The 21,416-nt window shown below is 43.7% G+C and overlaps 1 protein-coding gene across 5 annotated transcripts in view; it reads left to right on the top strand.

Annotated features, from left to right (window-relative positions):
* The window catches only part of ABCC9 (ATP binding cassette subfamily C member 9), a 155,808-nt gene that overhangs the window by 93,090 nt on the left and 41,302 nt on the right, over positions 1–21,416 (top strand). For 3 of the 5 annotated variants that reach the window (XM_040345434.1, XM_040345433.1, XM_040345438.1), the window contains exons 19-24: positions 641–742; positions 2,329–2,413; positions 9,991–10,071; positions 10,640–10,777; positions 14,197–14,322; positions 17,380–17,479. In XM_040345434.1, coding sequence (XP_040201368.1) covers positions 641–742; positions 2,329–2,413; positions 9,991–10,071; positions 10,640–10,777; positions 14,197–14,322; positions 17,380–17,479 — 632 coding nt within the window. The remainder of the gene's footprint in view (positions 1–640; positions 743–2,328; positions 2,414–9,990; positions 10,072–10,639; positions 10,778–14,196; positions 14,323–17,379; positions 17,480–21,416) is intronic. The other 2 variants (XM_040345437.1, XM_040345436.1) reach the window with 1 other exon arrangement.

Here is a 21,416-nt window from a genome sequence, read left to right on the forward strand (position 1 = left end):
CTCCACACCTAGGAACCAATCTGCCGTTTGTTCAACCCATATGCCAATAATCATCTCATGGATTTCCTTACTGTATTTTTTTTTCTCAAGCTCTCATAAAATGCATAGAACCGATCATTGCGCAATATATTGAGCTCTTTATTATAAAAGTATAAATAATCAATGGTAACAATGCCCACTCACATTTGCTAGTGCCTCCAGATCGGCATCAAGTCTTTCCAGCAGTTCTGTGTAAGGACACTCTGCAGCATGTGTTTTCCCGTGGCTGGTGTGCGCTCCAAGCCTCAGTTCCATGTGGGTCAGCGGCAGGAAGTGACGTGTGACGTTTACCCAGAAGCGTCTACGCGTTTCGCAGTATATCCTGCGTCATCAGGAAGGTTCTTGATCTGTTCTTTGCTTTTTATGAGAGCTTGAGAAACAAAAATAAGGAAATCCATTAGATGATTATTGGCATATCGATTGAACAAACGGCAGATTGGTTCCTAGGTGTGGAGTGGTTAACCCTAAAATAAACCAAAGGCGGTTATACATCCTAGCTCCCATTTATTCTCAGCATGCCAGTACAATACTCACCAGGTGACAATCTTTTCCAGACTCTGGGGCCAAGCTGGCTCTAATCTTTTTACTCTTCCTTTTTCAGTAAGAACAGAAATTCTGTGGCCTACGCTGGACAGAAGCCCTGGCTGCTCAATGCCACAGTGGAAGAGAACATCACATTTGGGAGTCCCTTTAACAAGCAGAGGTACCGACACATTTATAGACCACCCACATCATTACACTGAAATACATAGGCCCAGATTCACGTAGAGCGGCGTATCTTTGTGCGGGTGTATCGCTACGCCGACGTAACAAAGAGAGGCCAGTGTAAGCCCGCCTAATTCAAAGTAGGAAGGTAGTGGGCGTGATACATTAAAATTTACCGTGACCCCATGTAAATGAAGGGCCGAAAGAACGGCGCATGCGTGCACATGCTCAGAATCACGTTGCATATACTCCCTAGGATACGATGGCTCAATGCGTACGACGTGAACGTAACGACGACTTACGTAAATGACGTAAAATACGACAACTGTTCCCTGGTCCATACCCTAACATGACTTACCCCTGCTTTATGTGGAATAACTTTACGCCGGACGTACGCCTTATGTAAACGGCGTAGATTACTGCGACGGGCGTAAGTACGTTCGTGAATCGGCGTATCTCGCTCATTTACATATTCGACGCATAAATCAATGGAAGCACCCCTTGCGGCCAGCGTAAATATGCGCCCAAGATACGACGGCATAGGAGGCTTACGTCGGTCGGATCAAGCCAAAATTCAGGCGTATCTTGTATTGAGAATTAGGCGCACAGATACGACGGCGCATCCGAGAACTTACGCGGCGTATCAGAAGATACGTCGGCACAAGTCCTACGTGAATCTGGGCCATAGTGTATAAATTCATACTGGCACCCACTGGCAGACTGGTACTAGAAGCCAGAGCATGCCCTGTTCCATAAAGAGGCTCATCCTGGCCAGCATGAAGAATAATCAGAATCAGAATCTGCATCTCACTGCTGAACTTTGACCCTTTTCATACATTGGTTTTCAGTTCTTTCAATCATGGAGGTTCAGCATCACATGTGGGTGTTACGTAGGGCAGCCTGCATACAGACACAGTCTGCCTAGGAAAGCCCACTCCTCCAGAGTGACATCCACCAATCAAAGCATTTTAATTTCTGCATAACTCTTTCATCAGGTCTGGGAGCTCTTCTCTGGAAAGGAGATCCTATGGCAATACTATAAAGATAAAGATATCCTTTAAAAATAAAAGTTTTATTGTTGATGAGTGGGGATTTTCATCTTAGTGCAGTCATTGCGGCCATATATGGGGTTTAATTTACTAAAGGCAGATAGACCGTTCACTTTGCAAGTGCTGTTTCACTCTGCAAGGGAATTTTCTCCAGAGCTTAGTAATTGAGGAAACGCTCTGCTGACTTCCATCATCCAATCATATGCAACAAAAAAACATATTTTTTTATTTTCCTTGCACGTAATTGGGTAATCTTTGCAAAGTCGACCTTTGCCTCATTTATTAAGCTCTAGAGAAAATTTCCTTGCAGAATGCAACTGTTCGTGCAAAGTAAACAGTCTATTAAGTAAATCAACCCTAAGGATTTCAGTGTTTTTGTTATCAAGCCCTGGGTGCGTATTATCTGGGTAAGGCCATGTGTCTTGCAACATGTTAGAGAAGTAGGACTCCCAGAATCCCTGGATATTTTTGGATGCAATATTACAGTTCAACCATAGCTGTGTGTATGTAATTTTTTTTGTCCTCTCTCTTACAGGTATAAAGCTGTGACAGATGCCTGCTCCCTCCAGCCAGACATCGACCTGCTTCCGTTTGGGGATCAGACAGAAATCGGAGAAAGGGTAACATAAAATATCACTCTTTCGATATTTGTTTGCACCTACAGCCACTGCTGCTGCCCCCTGCAGCTTCAGGATTGGTGTTCTTTGACAGCAGCCTCAGAACTGTACACGGGCCTTGCCATATAAAGATCCTGGTGCAGACATGTAAGGTTGCCTTCCATACTGGTCCCTGCATTGGCATTCACTTTTGGTGTAGTACAGCAAGATGTAATTATCTGCTTGGGTATTTTACAGGTACAGGGCAGTGACAATCACTAGTATGACCCAGTCCCTGAAGACACCCTCCATGGAGGAGCGAGTGGTAAGGGGATTTCCACAACTTGGTACTCCTAAGGTGCCCTAGGCCCTTGAGTGGTGAATCTGGGGCTGTGTCTTTTCCTTGTAGGGAACCCCTCAAACAATCCAGCAGCCCCATTCCTGGGAGTAGTCCCTGGACCCCTTCTTCCATAGTGTAGGGGTGTGGGCAGTGTGAGTCTAAAGCCCCATACACACTATCAGTTTTCCTGCAGGTTTTTCTCTTCAGGTTTACCAAAACCATCTAATATGAGGTCAAACCTTAAGAGTTTCAATTCATATGCAATCAGGCAGGCCCTTGCACTACATGGTTTTGGTAAATCTGAAGAGAAAAACCTGCAGGAAAACTGATAGTGTGTATGGGGCTTAAGAGCAATGTGTCTGTCATGGCCGTGCTGTACTTTTTCCCTTTGCTATGGAAAGTGTATTGCATGTGAGTTGGCAGTAGCCCATTCTGTGTGCATAGTCCTGCCTCTAAAGACAGTCCTCAGCCCTGTTGCCTTCTTCAGCACATGCTCTGCTACAGGACAATGCACTCTCCAGCTTCAGGCACAACTCTGCTCTGTTTTGAAGCCCTGGTCACCACATGTGCCTTTACCAGGTTTTCCAGCAGCTGTGAGACAGCTGCATCTCTTCTGCTCCACAGCACAGGTTGTGAGTACACCTCAGGGGATCCCCTCACCCTTATAGTGGACATCAGGCACACGGGTAAAAGGAGAAAGGGGCAGGCCAACACACACTATACACAAGGCCATGATGAGGTAAATCAGGGCTTCTTGGAGAAAGGGGCAAGCCAACACACACTGTACACAAGGCCATGATGAGGTAAATCAGGGCTTCTTGGGTAATTCTGCCCACCTCACAATGAGGGGACGCCTCTCCTTCTACATGTAGGGGGGTGTCTGGTAGCTATCTTAGACCTCTGGACTGGACTGGCATTTCAGATATTTGAGTCTGGGATTTGGGATCTGCCCACTTCTCAGCTAAGATTGCAGAATATTCTCATTGCCTTGCAGCAGCTATGTTCCTCAGGAGTGATTGTTTCGGTTCCTTCAGGGCAGTGGTCTTATGGTTTTATACCTTCAAGAATATGACCCCCCACTGTGTAACAGATTTCAAAGAGATACCCTTCAGCATTCCAAGGTCCATGACAAGTTCCAAAACCCAATAAGGAATTTGCCCAATCCTGGTTTTGAAGGTCCACATTATGCCCCTGCAGGTCCAAAAATTCAGGATGGAATCGATCAGATCTGTCATTGCTTCACCACAATAGGGAAATTTGGACATTTATAATCATCAAGGATGCATATTTACCTGTACTAATTTTTCCTCTGCATCAGCATTTTTTTGCGATTCATTGTAGGTGAGCAGCAATTCCATTTTGTGGCTCTTCTGTCCATGGCCCTCTAGATCTTCAACAAGGTTTATAACCCAGTTCTTTTACTGCTGCTCTCATAGGAAATCCATATTTTGGGGTCCTCCTGAAGGAGCACGCCACCCAGGCCTTCTCTGACAACGTCCAGCAATTGACACTTCAGATCTTGGAGTACCTGGGCTTAATTCTGGACATGGCCCAGCCTGGTGTTTATTGCCTGGGAAAGGGTCTTAATATTTAGTACTCTTGTTTGGACTCTTTGCTCAAACTTCCATCATTCTGCTTTTGCATTAGCGTACTGGGCCTGATGGTGGCCTCCATCAAGTATTTGCCCAGTTTCACTCTAGGCCTCTGCAGCTTAGTGCCATGACTGCATGGCACAAGCTTCCTTAGTTTCTTGACTGACCCATGTGCCTGTCACCCAAGGCCAGGATATGGCTGGCCTAGTGGCAGACCAACCCTGTGCTGGAATCAGGGAAGTACTTTCTTACTTTAACTTGGATGCCTTCCTTTTGGACTGGGGAGGATTCCTAAAGATAAGGACTGTCCAAGGGACTTGGTCATCACAAAGGAGTCCAGACTTCCTATCAATTTTATGAAATTAAGGGCCGTTAGTCTGTCCCCTCAGTGATGGATCGAGTGGCTTCAGAGATGACCAACATGAATATAATCAGACAGGAGTAGTGTGGTCCTTCGAGAAGTGGACTTAATTTTGTATTGGGCTGAAAGACTACGTCTGTGGTTCACATTGCTAGAGTAGACAATTCATAGGTCGACTTACTCAGTCATCATTGCTTGGATGCAGGGGAATGTTCTCTTTACTACACAGTATACTAGGACAACTGTCACTATTGAGGGATGCTGAATGTGGCTCTCATGGTATCTTGCTTCCACAACAAGATGGACAGGTTTGTGGACAGGGCCAGGGATCCTTTGGCCTTCGTACTGGACTAACTGTTGACCCTCTGGGACAATTTTCATCTGATCTATCCCTTCCCTCTGGTATGGATTCTTCCTTGGGTGATTTGTAGGTTCTTAGTGGCACCAAACTGGCTCAGGAGAAGTTGATACTTGGACCTTTTCTAACTTCTGGGAGACTCTCAGTGGGAATTTCCCAACCGACCCAACCTGTTGTCTCCAAGAGCTGGTCTACTTTCCTAATCCATGGTCACTGGTTTTGAAGGCTTGGATGTTGAAGCCCAGGTCCTGCATGATCAGGTACTCACATTTATAAAAGCTAGGAAGTTAACCTGAATAAGGGCATCATCTTGCCTTCTCTTTATTAAACTGAAGCATCTTAAAGAGATTCCTCTCCACTATTTGGATGTGTTGAGAGCAGTGTGGGTATACCTCTCAGCCACAGTTTTTTTCTGAAGCTCAGATAATATTTTTGTCCTGCCAGTGGGCTCTTACAAGAGGTGCCTGCATCTTGTTCCACTATTTTTAGGTGGTTTAGGCATATTATCTCTAAAGCCTCGTACACACGACCATTTTCCTCTGCAAAATCCATCAAGAAAAATGCTGGCAGAGCATTTTTGCAGAAAAAAACTGTCATGTGTATGTTTTTCGTCAAAAAAACTGTCGTGGATCTCGACGAGAAAAAAAGAGAACATTTTCTCGTCGGGCTGGTTTACAGCGAGAAATACGTTCGTGTGTATGCTTAGAAACCCGCACATGCTCAGAATAAAGTATGAGACGGGAGCGCACCTTTGGTAAAAGTAGCGTTCGTAATGGAGATGGCACATTCGTCACGCTGTAACAGACTGAAAAGCACGAATCGTCTCTCACCAAACATTTACTTAACATGCAGTAACATGAGATTAGCAAAAGCAGCCCCAATGGTGGTGCCAGTGGAATCGAACTTCCCCTTTATAGTGCCGCCGTACGTGTTGTACGTCACCGCGTTTGAGAACGACGAGATTTTGTCTTGACAGTGTGTATGCAAGGAAAGCTTGACAAGATTCTCGATGTTTCCTTTACGACGAGATTCTCGGTCATTTGTACGAGGCCTGAAGCCTCGTAAACACGACCGAGGAACTCGATTGGCGAAACACATCGTTTTCCTCGTCAAGTTCCTCGTTAGGCTGTCGAGGAACTCGACAAGGCAAGTTTCTCCATTCCCGTCAAGGAAATAGAGAACTTGCTCTCTTTTTGGCTCGTCGAGTTTCTCGACAGTTTCCTCGACGAAAATGTACACACGATCGGTTTCCTCGTCAAAAAATATCTCCCAGCAAGTTTCTTGCTGGTTTTTGCCGAGAAACTCGGTCGTGTGTACAAGGCTTAAGGCTTATACCTCAAAGGGTGATTAGTTTAGTCAGTACCTCTTGGTCTTTCCAACACCAGGGCTATAATTCTCAGATTTGAAAGGCTGCCTTCTGGTCCTTGGTTCACACTTTTGTGAAGTTCTACCAGGCAGATTTTAAGGCTACTGTTGATGTCAGCTTCAGCTCTAAGGTGCTTTAAACTGCTCTTTGACTTCATGACCCGATTCCCTTTGTTTTGGGGGTCGATTGCATCGCTGCTGTGCTGCCCACTCCTCCATTATATTGCTTAAGCAGGCCATACATAAGATTTTCTTTCTTTCCACAACGGTTGGAAGGAAAGAAAATCGCTCAATTCCCCCATCAACACAGTCAGTGTTTATGGGAGATGCCTCCCACTGCGCTTTTGTATTCTGCCAGGGAGGGGGTGTGGGGAGCATTCCCGGTCGGAATGGTGAACCGTCCAAATTTCAATTCATGTGTGGCTGGTTTTAAGGACTTCCCAAGGTCTGTGTAGCCACGTTCTCTACTATACGTAAAATGTAAAATCCTTTCTTAGGATTACAGTACAGGGCACAGGCCACCCTCTCCTCTGTCCTGGCAGTTCCTCCTATGGCTTGCTACATTACATGAGAATTGTTGGGAGTTGGAGGGGGTATATAGGTTGTTGTACAATTCTCTTTGTTAGTGTGGCAGCATAAAATCCAGGGTCTGTGATTAAAGGAGCTTGTGTCCTGTTCTGTATTTCAAGAACAGATATTTACAGGTAAGTCAAAAATCCCTGTTTCCTGATCAGACATTTATCAGCCAAGCGATGGCTTCTCTTGTCTGTGGTCGTCTGTGGAGGTGGGGTGGTCTGAGCACCCCAGGAGTGAAACAATCACATATTTTGCTGGTCTTGATATGAGAAGACTTTTTTTCTCAAATCCTCCAAACCTATAAGGGCCAGCCCCAAGATTTATTTACAAATATATATAAAAACAGTTTGAATTAGCATTTGATTAATATCTGCAAAGTTATTAAGTATTTGACATATAAACATAAATGTGGCATATGACGATGGAGCGCCGGCTGGTAACTTATGAATTTCTCTCTAAATGTTTATTAGACGTGACAATTTTAGCAGGTCTGTCCCATAAATACTGTACTTTAAAAGCGTTATTTGCGCACTGCAGCTAAAAATATGCCTGCTGTTTGGATTCCTGACCAGAGGCCGCTGATGGCGTCTACAAATTGTTTTGACGCTAAAAACAAAACCATTAATTAGCAGAGTGGCGTGTGACCTTGCAGGGAGCTGTGCAGAGCTGCAGTGAATTTGTAGTGAGCCAAGCCCTGTATATAATACAAGGGAGCAGGGCTGTCTTAATGAGAGGGCACACCTGGGCACTGCCCAGGGGCCTCAGCTGCATGGGGGGCCCCTCTGCCCTTTCCCCAAAGCAGCTGGTTCTTGAGCCTGGGCTGCCCCGAAATTGGGGCTTCCCCTCTACACCCCAGATATCCCCCCAGAACTCTGACCCCTCTACACCCCACATATCACCCCAGCACTCTGACCCCCTCTACACCCCAGATATCCCCCCAGCACTCTGACCCCTCTACACCCCAGATACCCCCCAGAACTCTAACCCCTCTACACCCCAGATATCCCCCCAGCACTCTGACCCCTCTACACCCCAGATCCCCCCCCCCAGAACTCTGACCCCTCTACACCCCAGATACCCCCCAGAACTCTGACCCCTCTACACCCCAGATACCCCCCAAACTCTGACCCCTCTACACCCCAGATATCCTCCCAGCACTCTGACCCCTCTACACCCCACATATCCCCCCAGCACTCTGACCTCTCTACACTCTAGATATCCCCTACCTCCTACCTACTTTATTGTAGGGACCCCAGAGCATTACTTTGCCCAGGGGCCCATGATGCTTTCCCTGCAGGGGAGGACCAGGCACAGACGTTCTCTGAGCAGACACACGTCACTCCATACACGCAGGCCCGGATTCAGAAAGAATGGCCTAAGTTTTTGCTGGCGTAGCGTATCTCATATACATTATGCCGCCGTAACTTAGAGAGGCGAGCACCGTATTCAGAAAGAACTTGCGCTCTAAGTTACGGTGGCGTAGTGTAAATGGGCCGGCGTAAGCCCGCCTAATTCAAATTATCAAGGCAGTGGGCGTGTTTTATTACAATGAGCCGTGACCCCATGTAAATGAGTGGCCGATCGAACGGCGCATGCGCGCGCATGCTCAGAGTCACGTCGCAAATACTCCCCAAGATACGTCGGCTCAATGCTTTGTCGACGTGAACGTAACATACGCCCAGCCCCATTCACGTACGACTTACGAAAACGACGTAAAATACGACGCTGTTCCGACGTCCATACCTTAACATGACTTACCCCTGCTTTATGAGGAGTAAAGTTACGCCGGACTGACGCCTTACGTAAACGGCGTAGCTAAATCCAACGGGCGCAAGTACGTTTCTGAATCAGCGTATATAGCTCATTTGCATATTCTACGCGTAAAACTACGGAAGCGCCCCTAGCGGCCAGCGTAAATATGCACCCAAGATACGACGTCGTAAGAGACTTACGTCAGTCGTATCGTGGACAAATTCTGGCGTATCTGATTCTTTGAATCAGGCGCACAGATACGACGCCTCACATTCGGACTTATGACGGCGTATCTGGAGATACGCCGTCGTAAATCCTTTGTGAATCTGGGCCGCAGTCTTTGTTTCCTGCCAAACTCGCATAAAATGCTTACATTTCAGATCTGCTAATTTGTTTCTAATTGATCAACAATGAAAACAAATGCTTTTTTTAACAGTTATCTGTACAATAGTGAGAACCAGAATCTCAAAGAAAATGATCATGCTGAAAATTTGAATTGCTTCAGCAGATTTGCCTGTCATGTATTATCATCGCTTGTGTACACATTCTACATAATTGAAGTTAAATCTGAACGCCAGCCTTCCTTTTAGTCTTGCACAGTTGTACAGGCTCCTCTCATGTACAGAAATTGCTTCCTCTGATTTCGCTGCACACTGTCAGCTTCTCACAATGTGCATTAGAAGCAGCAGCAAGTCAAATAGAGCTTCATTTTCTAACTGGAGGAGATCCAGCAGCATTTAGCGCTTTCCTCCCCAGCATGACTGTTCCTGACCCAGGACCGTCTTAATAGCATCATAAATAGGAAATATTTACCTTGCGTGCAGCCACTGACTTCAGCGGCGCATGTGCTCTGAAGGTCTGGCGGACGATGACTGAAAATCAGAGCTCCTTGCCGGAAAGGGGACTCCCGTGCGCATGCGCGGGAGTGACGTCTTTGCGGCTCCGGCCACTCACAGCACTGGAGCCACAAACCCGGAAGAAACACAAAGGGAACCTGTCAGCTCCCTCAGCGGTGACCGGAAGGTGATGCCGGCGATTCGTTCTAAGGTAAGTATTTCATAATGAGCCAGTATGCGGTGCATACTAGCTCATTATGCCTTTGCCTTACAGGTTTATTTTCTTTATTTTTTTGCAGGTATACAACCACTTTAAATAGGAGAGATCCTGTGCAGTCACATGATTAGATAACACGTTATAACTGAGGAAGGAATGTTACTCTTTTGTATGTTCATATCTGCATGTTTTTTTATTTCCTAGGGTATTAATCTAAGTGGGGGACAGAGGCAGAGGATATGCGTGGCACGAGCCCTCTATCAGAACACCAACGTTGTCTTCCTGGTAAGATGGATTCTTCTCTAAGCCCCCGTTCACACCAAATCCGACTATGAAACTGTGCGACTTCACTTGAAATTGCCACATGTCAGTGGGACTGCAGGTGCGATTTGGCAGACATCTGTGCGACTTAATAGATGTCTATGCAAGTTCCACCTGAAATTGCCAAAAAATTGTGCAGGAACTTTTTCAAATTGGTGCATTACTGCAAAGTTGGAGTCCATTCCAGTTCCGTTGCCCACAACAGGGTGTGACTTGTCATTGGTGTGAACGGGGGCTTAATTTTACCTTAGTTTATATAATGTAACATTTCTTTATAAAAGAGTTAAAGTGAAATCCTATTTTCGCTTGGTTTTGGTTGGGTGAGGGTTGGAACATCTCTCTGTTGTTTTCTTGCCAACAAATGCCAGAAATGTTTTTTTTTTCTGCTACAATGTGCCATTTTGTTTCTTGTGTGTCTTTGCTGCCGTGTGTGTGTGTCGGATCATACCATAAGTGGTAGGTGTCATGTCATAGTGTGCAGTACTCTCTGTGTTGGTATTTTCACACATATAAACATTTGGTTCTCTCGCAGGATGACCCGTTCTCAGCTCTGGACATTCACCTTAGTGATCACTTGATGCAGGAGGGAATCATGAAGTTCCTGCGGGATGATAAGCGGACGGTGGTCCTGGTCACCCATAAGTTGCAGTATCTGCCACATGCAGACTGGGTGAGGATTTTTTTTTTTTTTTTGAATTTGTAAATTTCTTCTACTGTACAGCCAGAAGAAAATGAAAGTACAGATTCTGTTTGCTGGATGCCGATGGCAAGTGCCTGGAAATTTTTTAGATCACTTGGAATTAATTTTACCGCCACATGCACATCCTGCACTGCATAAATCCTATTTTTTAAACTTTTTTTTTTTTTTTTTAAGTATTCCCCTTTTATGTGTAAGTTGAATTCACATAGAAAAAAATACAGGGGCAGCTTTTCCATGTGATTGTCATAGGGTTAGGTTTAGGGCTAGCTTTTTTTTCTTTATTTACCAAGCAAATTTTATTAAAGTGGTTGTAAAGGTAAAAACATTTTTCCCTAAATAGCTTCCTTTTCCTTGGTGCAGTCCTCCTTCACTTACCTCATCCTTCCATTTTGCTTTTAAATGTCCTTATTTCTTCTGAGAAATCCTCACTTCCTGTTCTTCTGTCTGTAACTACACACAGTAATGCGAGGCTTTCTCCCTGGTGTGGAGAAAGCCTCTTGAGGGGGGAGGGGGTGAGCAGGAGTGTCATGACACTCTCTACTTTGCAGATAGAGAACGGAGCTGTGTGTTAGTGGGCTTCCTGACACTCCTGCTCGCCCCCTCCCCTCTCAAGAGGCTTTCTCCACACCAGGGAGAAAGCCTTGCATTACTGTGTGGAGTTACAGACAGAAGAACAGGAAGTGAGGATGTCTCAGAAGAAATAAGGACATTTAAAAGCAAAATCGAAGGATGAGGTAAGTGAAGGAGGACTGCACTAAGGTAAAGGAAGCTATTTAGGGATTTTTTTTTTACCTTTACAACCCCTTTAACCTGCCTGGCGGTGTTCCCGAGTCTGACTCGGGGTTAGATTTTCCTGCTGCGAGCGGTAACCCCGAGTCAGACTCGGGCTTGCCTCGCTAGATCCACAGGCAAAGTTACTTACCTTGTCCCTGGATCCAGCGATGCCACCGCGCTGTGTGAGCGAGCGGGACCTCGCTCGATTCACACAGTGCCTCCGTGTGACGCCGATCTCCGTTCCCTGCGACGTTACGACGCACGGGGACGGAGAACGGCGCCAAATTCAAAAAAGTAAACAAACACATTACATACAGTATACTGTAATCTTATAGATTACAGTACTGTATGTAAAAAAAACACACCCCCCTTGTCCCTAGTGGTCTGTCCTGTGTCATGCATGTCATTTTATATAATAAAAACGTTTCTTTCTGCCTGAAAACTGTATATTGTCCATAGCAACCAAAAGTGTCCCTTTATGTCAAAAATAGTTTTAGATCAGCTAAAAAACAGCGATAATAAATTATAATCACTTGCAGAATTGTGCGATAGCGATTTGTGGGGAAATTCGTCATAAAAAAAAAAAAAATAATGACAGCAACAATTCTGCAACTGAGCAAATTTCAGTGATTTTGATTTGATTACATTATTGAATAATTTTTATTATAATTATATTATTATTTGTTATAATTATTTATAATTATTTATTATATTATAATTTATAATTTTGTTTTTAAAAAAATGTCATACCCGGGATGCCTCTTAGAAGCTTGTTTGGTCAGATTTAAGTGAGTTATTTCTAAAAATGACAGACCTACAATATAAAACGCCAAATTTCCTTGCAAATAATGGTACCGCTTTCAGCATGTTTTTTCTGAAAGAATCATACCGCCAGGGAGGTTAAAGCAGAAAATATGGCGAAATAAGAGGCACATATCACAGAAATTTCAACCAAGGCAAAATTATCGTTTTGGCACAAAATCATCCTCTCATCGCTACATTGCTAGTCCCAGAGAGTAAACCCCCGACAGTCTCCCATGTCTGCACACCAGCTGTGCCAATTATAAGATGTTCCCACCATCCCCACATTGAGTTCCTGGGTCTACAAACCTGCTGTACCCATTATGAGGGGTTCCCAGGATTCCTAACAGGATTCTATGTTATCTCATAGAAAATAAAAGAGGAGGAGCTGGGACTCCCCAAGATAGGAGGGAACTATGGAAGTAGAACCACACAAAGTGGGGATTTTAAAGAAATGGTTATTATATACAGTGGGGATCGAACGTTTTTTCGTCATTTTGAAAGTGTAAATGATGGAAATAAAATCTAACTTTTTTTTGACATATTATAAGAATGTCTAATCTGTAATTTGATGCCTTTTGGAGATTTTTCCATCTTTTCCATCTTTCCTTGGCTTCGTTATGCACATTAATACAAATTTTTACCTGGGGTGCCCAAACGTTCGATACCCACTGTATATATATAGTAATCTCTTTTCTACAAATATACTGAATGTTCCTGGGTCTGCACTCCTGCTGTACCAATTATAAAGCAAAATGGAAGCATGAGGTAAGTGAAGGAGGACTGCACTAAGGTAAAGGAAGGTATTTAGGGAATTTTATTTTTACCTTTACAACCCCTTTAATTATCAGGTTTGCACACCTGTTGTTCTAATTTTCAGAGGTTCCCTGGATCCCTGCTGCGATTCTATTTTATACCATAGAAAATAAAAGAGTAAGAGTTGGGACTTCCCAAGCTGGGCGGGAACTATGGTAGTAGATACAGACAAGGGCCCGGATTCAGAAAGCAGTTACGACGGCGTATCTCCAGATACGCCGTCGTAACTTTGAGTGTGGGCCGTCGTATCTCGGCGTCTGATTCATAGAATCAGATACGCCTCAATGTTGCCTAGATACGAGCGGCGTAAGTCTCCTACGCCGTCGTATCTTAGGGTGCAATATTTACGCTGACCGCTAGGGGCGCTTCCCTAGATTTCCGCGTTGAATATGCAAATTAGGAAAATATGCTGATTCAGAAACGTACGTCCGCCCGGCGCATTTTTTTACGTCTTTTATGTAAGGCTTTTTCCGGTGTAAAGTTACCTCTCATAAAGCAGGGGTAAGTCATGTTAGGTATGGACGTCGGAAACGAACGAACAGTGTCGTATTTTACGTTGTTTGCGAATAGGGCTGTATGTAGGTTACGCTCACGTCGAAAGCATTGACAGTTTGCAGCGTAATTTGGAGCATGCGCACTTGGAAACGTTCATGGACGGCGCATGCACCGTTCGTAAGAAACGTAAATTACGTGGGGTCACAAGTAATTTAAATAAAACACGCCCACATTTGAATTAGGCGGGCTTACGCCGACACATTTACACTACGCCGCCGTAACTTAGGATGCAAGTTCTTTCTGAATACGGAACTTGCGCCCTAAGTTACGGCGGCGTAGTGTATCTGAGATACGCTACGCCCACCGATAGATACGAAAATGTATCTGAATCCGGGCCAAGGTGTTGATTTGAAGAAAATAGATATTATATATAATACTCTCTTTGATTTTTTCTACAAAATAACTGATTTTCTGTGACAAATGAAGATTTCATCTGGTTACAGATTATCGCAATGAAGGAAGGATTCATCCTGCGGGAAGGGACACTGAAGGACATTCAGAATAATGACAACGAGTTGTATGAACACTGGAAGACCTTGATGAATCGCCAGGACCAGGAACTAGAGAAGGTTTATCTTATAGTCTTATTATCTTACTCTATAGGTTCATCCACCCCAATATATTACCAGAAATTAGGTTAATAAATCTGGAGTATCATCCCTGTGATTTTTTATTGCCTGACTCTGGGCTTATAGTAGGATGTGATGACGCACTCTGCATGTTATGAGGGCACAGGGTGACAGGGCATGATGAGAATCACCACTTATATTGTGTACATTTTTTCTTTTTTGGGGGGGGATGGGACATCAGTAGAAAAGTTTTCAGCAATGACATTTCTGCTCCAAATTACTCTAAAGCCCCGATCACATGATCAGATTATCCAATGGGAATTGTGTGATGACAGGCTGTTTTTGGAAAATCCAACCGTTTGTATGCTCCATCGGACAATTGTTGTCGGATTTTCCATGGACAAAAGTTGGATTGCATGCTTTAACATTTTCTGCCAACAATTGTCGGATTTTCCGATTGTGTGTACACAAGTCCATTGGACAAAACTCCAAAGTACAAACACGCATGCTCGGAAGCAAAGCTCACCATAACACAACACAACATTGCCCAAAGGGTGGCGCTAAAAAGCTGAAAAAAAACATCGTTTTGTGTTTGTTGGCCGACAATTCTTTGCCGTTTGTATGCAAGACAAGTTCATGGCCAACGCCCTTTGGACAAAAGTCACACGCTTTGTCTGCGGAAAATCCGATCGTGTGTACTAGGCTTAAGTCATTTCTTCATGCATGGTGCTCACACACTAACAGCACGGAGTAGGGTTTGACATGGCAATATTAACGGGGTTGTCTATGGCATAGACTAAGATGAAAATTCCTCCAAAAATTTCTCCAAAAAGGTTAAGAGAAATATCCCCAGCAGGAAAAAAATTATCTGAGGGTGGTTTTAGCCCTTCTGTACTGTCGCAAAATAAAAATACATACTCTTTAAAGCGGGAATTTAATCTGCTTATGTTTTGTCTCCCCTAGATCCTCCCTCCCTCTCTCATCAACATGCCAATTACGTTTTGATAAAACATTTGTTTTCATTACATATCTTATGGTGGACCCAGTGATGTCATCATTGGGTCTCTGTGCTTCTTTATGCAATGTAGGAAGTTCGCAGCTAGTAGTAGGGGCTGGCTGGGTGCTGTACATAGCTTCTTGAAAACATGACTAGTGTAGTTCAGATAGCCCAACCTTATCCCCGTAACCACTATCCCCCCCCCATAATTACTCTCTTACCCCCCCCCCCCTCCTTTTACCATTAACGAGAGACACAGATGGAGTAAAATGGCCATAACAGCCTATTTATTTAAACACTTAAATAATTTATTAAATTAATTAAATAATACCAAATTTTCCTTCATTAACAATTTTACCATTTTACCAAAACAACTTTTAATAACACCAGTCTATTGGTCTTTGACGGCAATCCGGCTTAACCCTTAATGTCCACCACTACACTGCGGTACCATTAACCATAACAGGTCTCCAGTCGTAACCAGCTCGGAGACAACTCCTTTTCCCCCGCAGTGCAACCATAACCATATTCCAGCGGACACCGTTTCACTGGAATAACCCCCAGAAGGGCCCGTCCCACAGATTAGCTCCCCACCACTTCCATCACATCTGTTAACTGCCACCATCAAAAACGAAAGAACACCGCCAACACTGCTATGACGACCCTTGCCATTGAACCTGAAATAAAAGAGAACAAACGCACAACACCAAAGACACACAACAAATAGGGAGGGTTTAATTTAATTTAAGTAGCACTGAGCTACTTTAACTGGTAATTTAGTCGTCATGCAACACTGTATGCAAACAAAATTTATATCATTTTTTTTCACACAAATAGAGCTTTCTTTTGGTGGTATTTGATCACCACTGGGTTTTTTATTTTTTGCGCTATAAATGAAAAAAGACCGAACAAAAACAACAACAATATTTTTTACTACAGTATCTGCTTTAAAACATATCCAATACAAGAAAAATCTAATTTCTTTAGTTTTGGCCAAAATGTATTCTGCTACATGTCTTTGATAAAAAAAAAAAATCCCAATAAGTGCATATTGATTGGTTTGGGTGAAAGTAATAGTGCTTACTAGCTATGGTAAATACCGTATACTGGAATTTTTTGTCTTATTCCACTAATGGTGGTGATCATAGGCTTATGATGGTACTGCGATAGTGCGGCAGGCAATCTGGCACTAAATTAAACCTGGGGCTGGGGGGACTGACTAGCTGCCACTGACATCATTACAGTGAAAACTGCCTCCTTGTGTAAACTTCCTTCCCGCACTGTGCCTCGTGCGTCCCCGCCCCCTTTATATACTGCTCCACCCCCCTGCTCTTTGCCCTATGCTAGACAAAATCCATCCTTCTCCTTCTGTTACTGTTAACCCTCTGTTGCCCATCCAATACACCCCAGTCATGCCCGGCCCTCCGTTATGCTGTCTTTTGTCCTTTCACTCCGGGCCTCACTTCACAACCCTCTGTTCTTAGTACACCTTTCAAGAGTCCTCAGCCCTGACACAAGCAGTGGGTTGGCTTTTGGGAGGAGTTATGCAAATATCAAAATGCCTTGCTGGGTAGATATCAGCCTGGAGGAGTGGGCGTCTCTAGACAGGCTGTAATTGCATTTAGACTGCCCTAGGTAATGCCCATAGGTGATGCTGGGCCTCCATGATTGAAAACTGAAATCCAATGGATGAAAGAGGTGGGCCAGGGGTAGTCAGGCTGGAAAGGAAAAGGCTAGATGATGCTGGATGTCCTCCAACCAGGAAATAAGCCGGGCTCTATCTGACATGTTTCAGAATGTATGCAGTGAATTCAGGGTCATTTCAGTACAGGAGAGGAGTGCAAGACTGAAGGGAAAGCAAGAGTTCAGCTTTAGATGGTGAATGCACAATGCTAGGGTTGTGTTATGTTTATCACTGTGATGTATATTTTCACACCGTCTCCATTAATTAGCGATCGATTGCAATTGTTCAGCGTTTAATGTCAAGCGTTTCTGTTAGCGTACCAGTCAGTCCATCCTTACTCTGGTATTGAATGTTGTTTGTATGAATTTCTCTGGAGCAGGACACAGATGCCGACCAAGCCACCATGGAGCGGAAGACCCTGCGGAGAGCGATGTACTCCAGAGAGGCGAAGGCAGCGATCGAGGATGAAGGGGAGGGTGAGGATCAGAATGCACTCTAACTGTCATTCCTCCACCCTGATGCTTCATTCACAGAGTATTGTGGAGGAGTTCTCACTCTATTACCAATGTGTCTCACCCCCAGAGCTGCTAGCATTGCAATTAGGGATGAAAGGACTGGCTTTCACAAAGTGGATTTCTTTGGAAAAAATACAAATTATTCTCTAAAAATGCATTATATTACTACATTTTTGATAGAATAGAAACGATGAAGTTGCACTGAGTACATAGAAACCCAACATGTCAAGCTTTAAGCACTTCAGCTCCAAAAGATTTTACCTTCTTCATGACCAGGCCATTTTTTGCTATTAGCACTGAGCTACTATAACTGGTAATTTAGTCGTCATGCAACACTGTATGCAAACAAAATTTATATAATTTTTTTTCCACACAAATAGAGCTTTCTTGGGGTGGTATTTGATCACCACTGGGTTTTTTATTTTTTGCGCTATAAATGAAAAAAGACCGAACAAAAAAAAAAACACAATATTTTTTACTACAGTATCTGCTTTAAAACATATCCAATAAAAGAAAAATCAAATTTCTTCAGTTTTGGCCAAAATGTATTCTGCGACATGTCTTTAATAAAAAAAAAAAAAATCCCAATAAGTGCATATTGATTGGTTTGGGTGAAAGTAATAGTGCTTACTAGCTATGGTAAATACCGTATACTGGAATTTTTTGTCTTATTCCACTAATGGTGGTGATCATAGGCTTATGATGGTACTGCGATAGTGCGGCAGGCAATCTGACACTAAATTAAACCTGGGGCTGGGGGGACTGACTAGCTGCCACTGACATCATTACAGTGATCAGTGATATTATATGCTGTCTGTCACTGTACTAATGACACTGGCTGGAAAAGGGTTAACATCTAGGGCGCTCAAGGGGTTAAATGTTTGCCTAACTGTGTGTAAAGTCTGCTGATTTTGCTAATGGATCTCTAAGTTTCTCATCCTTGCTTTGCATCACAAATGACGTTTTCATATGTAGGCAACCCCAGTGGTTGTGTTACATTCTTGTGTGTCCATATGTGGAGGCGGATTGGCCTCTACGTTTTTTTTTCTTGGGGGGGGGGGGGGGGGTTAAGAGCTTGGGTGTAACTTTTTTAAGTTCCCAATGTCATATTATATGGTTTAGACAGGTTCTCTTTAACAAGGCATCAGCAGTCTTTTAGGCCCCTAATGTCTCACCTGCCTTTAGATCATGCTCCATTAGCCTCTTCCCTGGCCTCTTGACACCGGAAGATATGTTTTACATGACTTCTGGGTTTAATATAGCTAGATTTTTAGAAGAAAAATTGCGCTAACCAAAACAACGTGATTAAATAAATGAATATAAAAAAAGGCAGCAATAACGTGTCATAACACAAACAATATAGGAAAAAGAAAAAATCGCGCCAATCTATAAAAATTATTCAGACCTATGTGACAACACAATTAGTGTAGTGAATAAATGTCCAAAAAAGAAAAAAAAATAATGTCCCTGTAGCATGTGAAATATACCACACTAGCATGTGTGGGAGACATTCAAATCCTTATTGGAATAAACATAATAGTGAGTTATATTAAAAGTCCAAATAGCTGTGAAGTTTCTTGGGACAAACAACACCCGGTGCACAAATGATTGAGTGAGCCACCACCACATGGACTGGGGCTTACCAGAACACATATAAATAACAGCGTTATTTAAAGATTGCAGCAGGGGTCTCCAAGGGGTATGGTCACAACACAGGATCAATGGATGTACAGCATATATCCTTCACTGGTATCTCCACGGAGGGATATGATAAACTCGTACTGACAGACTCTCGGACCGTAGCAGGAAACAATGGCATGTCATGCAGAGAGAAAGCCGCACATAGCGTAATACGTCCAAAAAATACTTTTATTAAAAGTGTAAAAACCTACTTACATCAATTGAATGAAATATAGGCACATAAAAACAGTTTGCCGGCCGGCATAGATGGGAGCCCTTCCTCCTTGTACGAACGCGGTGACGTCACTGCACGCCGTCGACCCAGACGCGTTTCGTTATAGGATAACGTTTTCATCCCATTGAAAACGTTATCCTATAACGAAACGCGTCTGGGTCGACGGCGTGCAGTGACGTCACCGCGTTCGTACAAGGAGGAAGGGCTCCCATCTATGCCGGCCGGCAAACTGTTTTTATGTGCCTATATTTCATTCAATTGATGTAAGTAGGTTTTTACACTTTTAATAAAAGTATTTTTTGGACGTATTACGCTATGTGCGGCTTTCTCTCTGCATGACATGCCATTGTTTCCTGCTACGGTCCGAGAGTCTGTCAGTACGAGTTTATCATATCCCTCCGTGGAGATACCAGTGAAGGATATATGCTGTACATCCATTGATCCTGTGTTGTGACCATACCCCTTGGAGACCCCTGCTGCAATCTTTAAATAACGCTGTTATTTATATGTGTTCTGGTAAGCCCCAGTCCATGTGGTGGTGGCTCACTCAATCATTTGTGCACCGGGTGTTGTTTGTCCCAAGAAACTTCACAGCTATTTGGACTTTTAATATAACTCACTATTATGTTTATTCCAATAAGGATTTGAATGTCTCCCACACATGCTAGTGTGGTATATTTCACATGCTACAGGGACATTATTTTTTTTTATTTTTTTTTTTTTATTTTTTTTTTATTTTTTGGACATTTATTCACTACACTAATTGTGTTGTCACATAGGTCTGAATAATTTTTATAGATTGGCGCGATTTTTTCTTTTTCCTTTAATATAGCTAGGGCAGATCAGCGAACAGACGTTCACTGGTCTTTCGCCCCTCCATCAGTGGTACCCACCTTGTGGGTCCCAGGCCCACAGGTGGGACAGCAGAGCCCAGAAAGCATGGTGGGGTGAGGCACAATCCAGTGGTCAGAGCAGGGCTCAAGTCCTGCAGGAACGCGTGGGAACGGAGTTCCTGCACTTTTTTCACAGCAGGAACTCAGTTCCCTTTGCAGGACTAAATCAGCCGAGAGCAGCTGAGCCGCCCGAGCCAATCCTTCACTAAGCGGTGATGCCCAGCTCGAGTCACTGTCAGGGGCAGGCGAACCTTAGTAATCCTTTATGTTACTGGCCGCTTCCTATATATGGATTCATCGGGTAGTGTGCGGGTATTCCGTCACTTCCTCGATGCCGCAATGTCTCCTGGGAGCTTTTGTCATTGTTCCCAGGAGACATTGCGGAGGTCTGCCGCAAGTTATCGCTGGATTTAGAAAGAACTTGCTTCTACCGAACTTACACTACCCGATGAATCCATATACAGGAAGCGGCCAGTAACATAAGTGATTACTAAGGTACAGTGGATCGAGAAAAAAAAAACATGAGGTTTAGTAATTATGCATATGAGCGTATCATTTTTTATTTTTTTTTGGTGGGGGAGTGGATCTTGGGTGGGAGTTCCCACACCTTTTTCCCTAGGACTTGACCCCTGGGTCAGAGAAAGCGATTGGTTTCATTAGAAAGCCAAAACCGGCTTGTGAAGTGTACAGTGTAAATGTGTGTAAAGTGTGCAAGTGAGTGTAAAACCCTCACTGCCACGACTGTAAGGGATGTGGCGGTAAAAGGGTTACGTCTTACTGTAATGACAATGGTTCAATGTGTGGTCATCACTGCAGCACCCTGTGACAATATCTTACTGACTGTATGGAGTACGCCTGAATTTGTGTTGTACCCTGGCATGCAGGGTGTCACCAAGACAGGAAGTGAGGTAAAATCTCCCTAATAGAGAGACACCTACATCTAAAAAGAAAACATGCTTGTTACCACTTCACGCTATTTTCAAAACTATGCAGACAGAATTAAAACAATAAATCTTTACAGTGAATCCTGGAGATATCTTTTTTCTCCAACACACAAAAGATACTGCATATTCATGTTGATCTTCCCAAT

Source organism: Rana temporaria, chromosome 3 (assembly GCF_905171775.1).
Source record: "Rana temporaria chromosome 3, aRanTem1.1, whole genome shotgun sequence".
NCBI classification, from domain to species: Eukaryota; Metazoa; Chordata; class Amphibia; order Anura; family Ranidae; genus Rana; species Rana temporaria.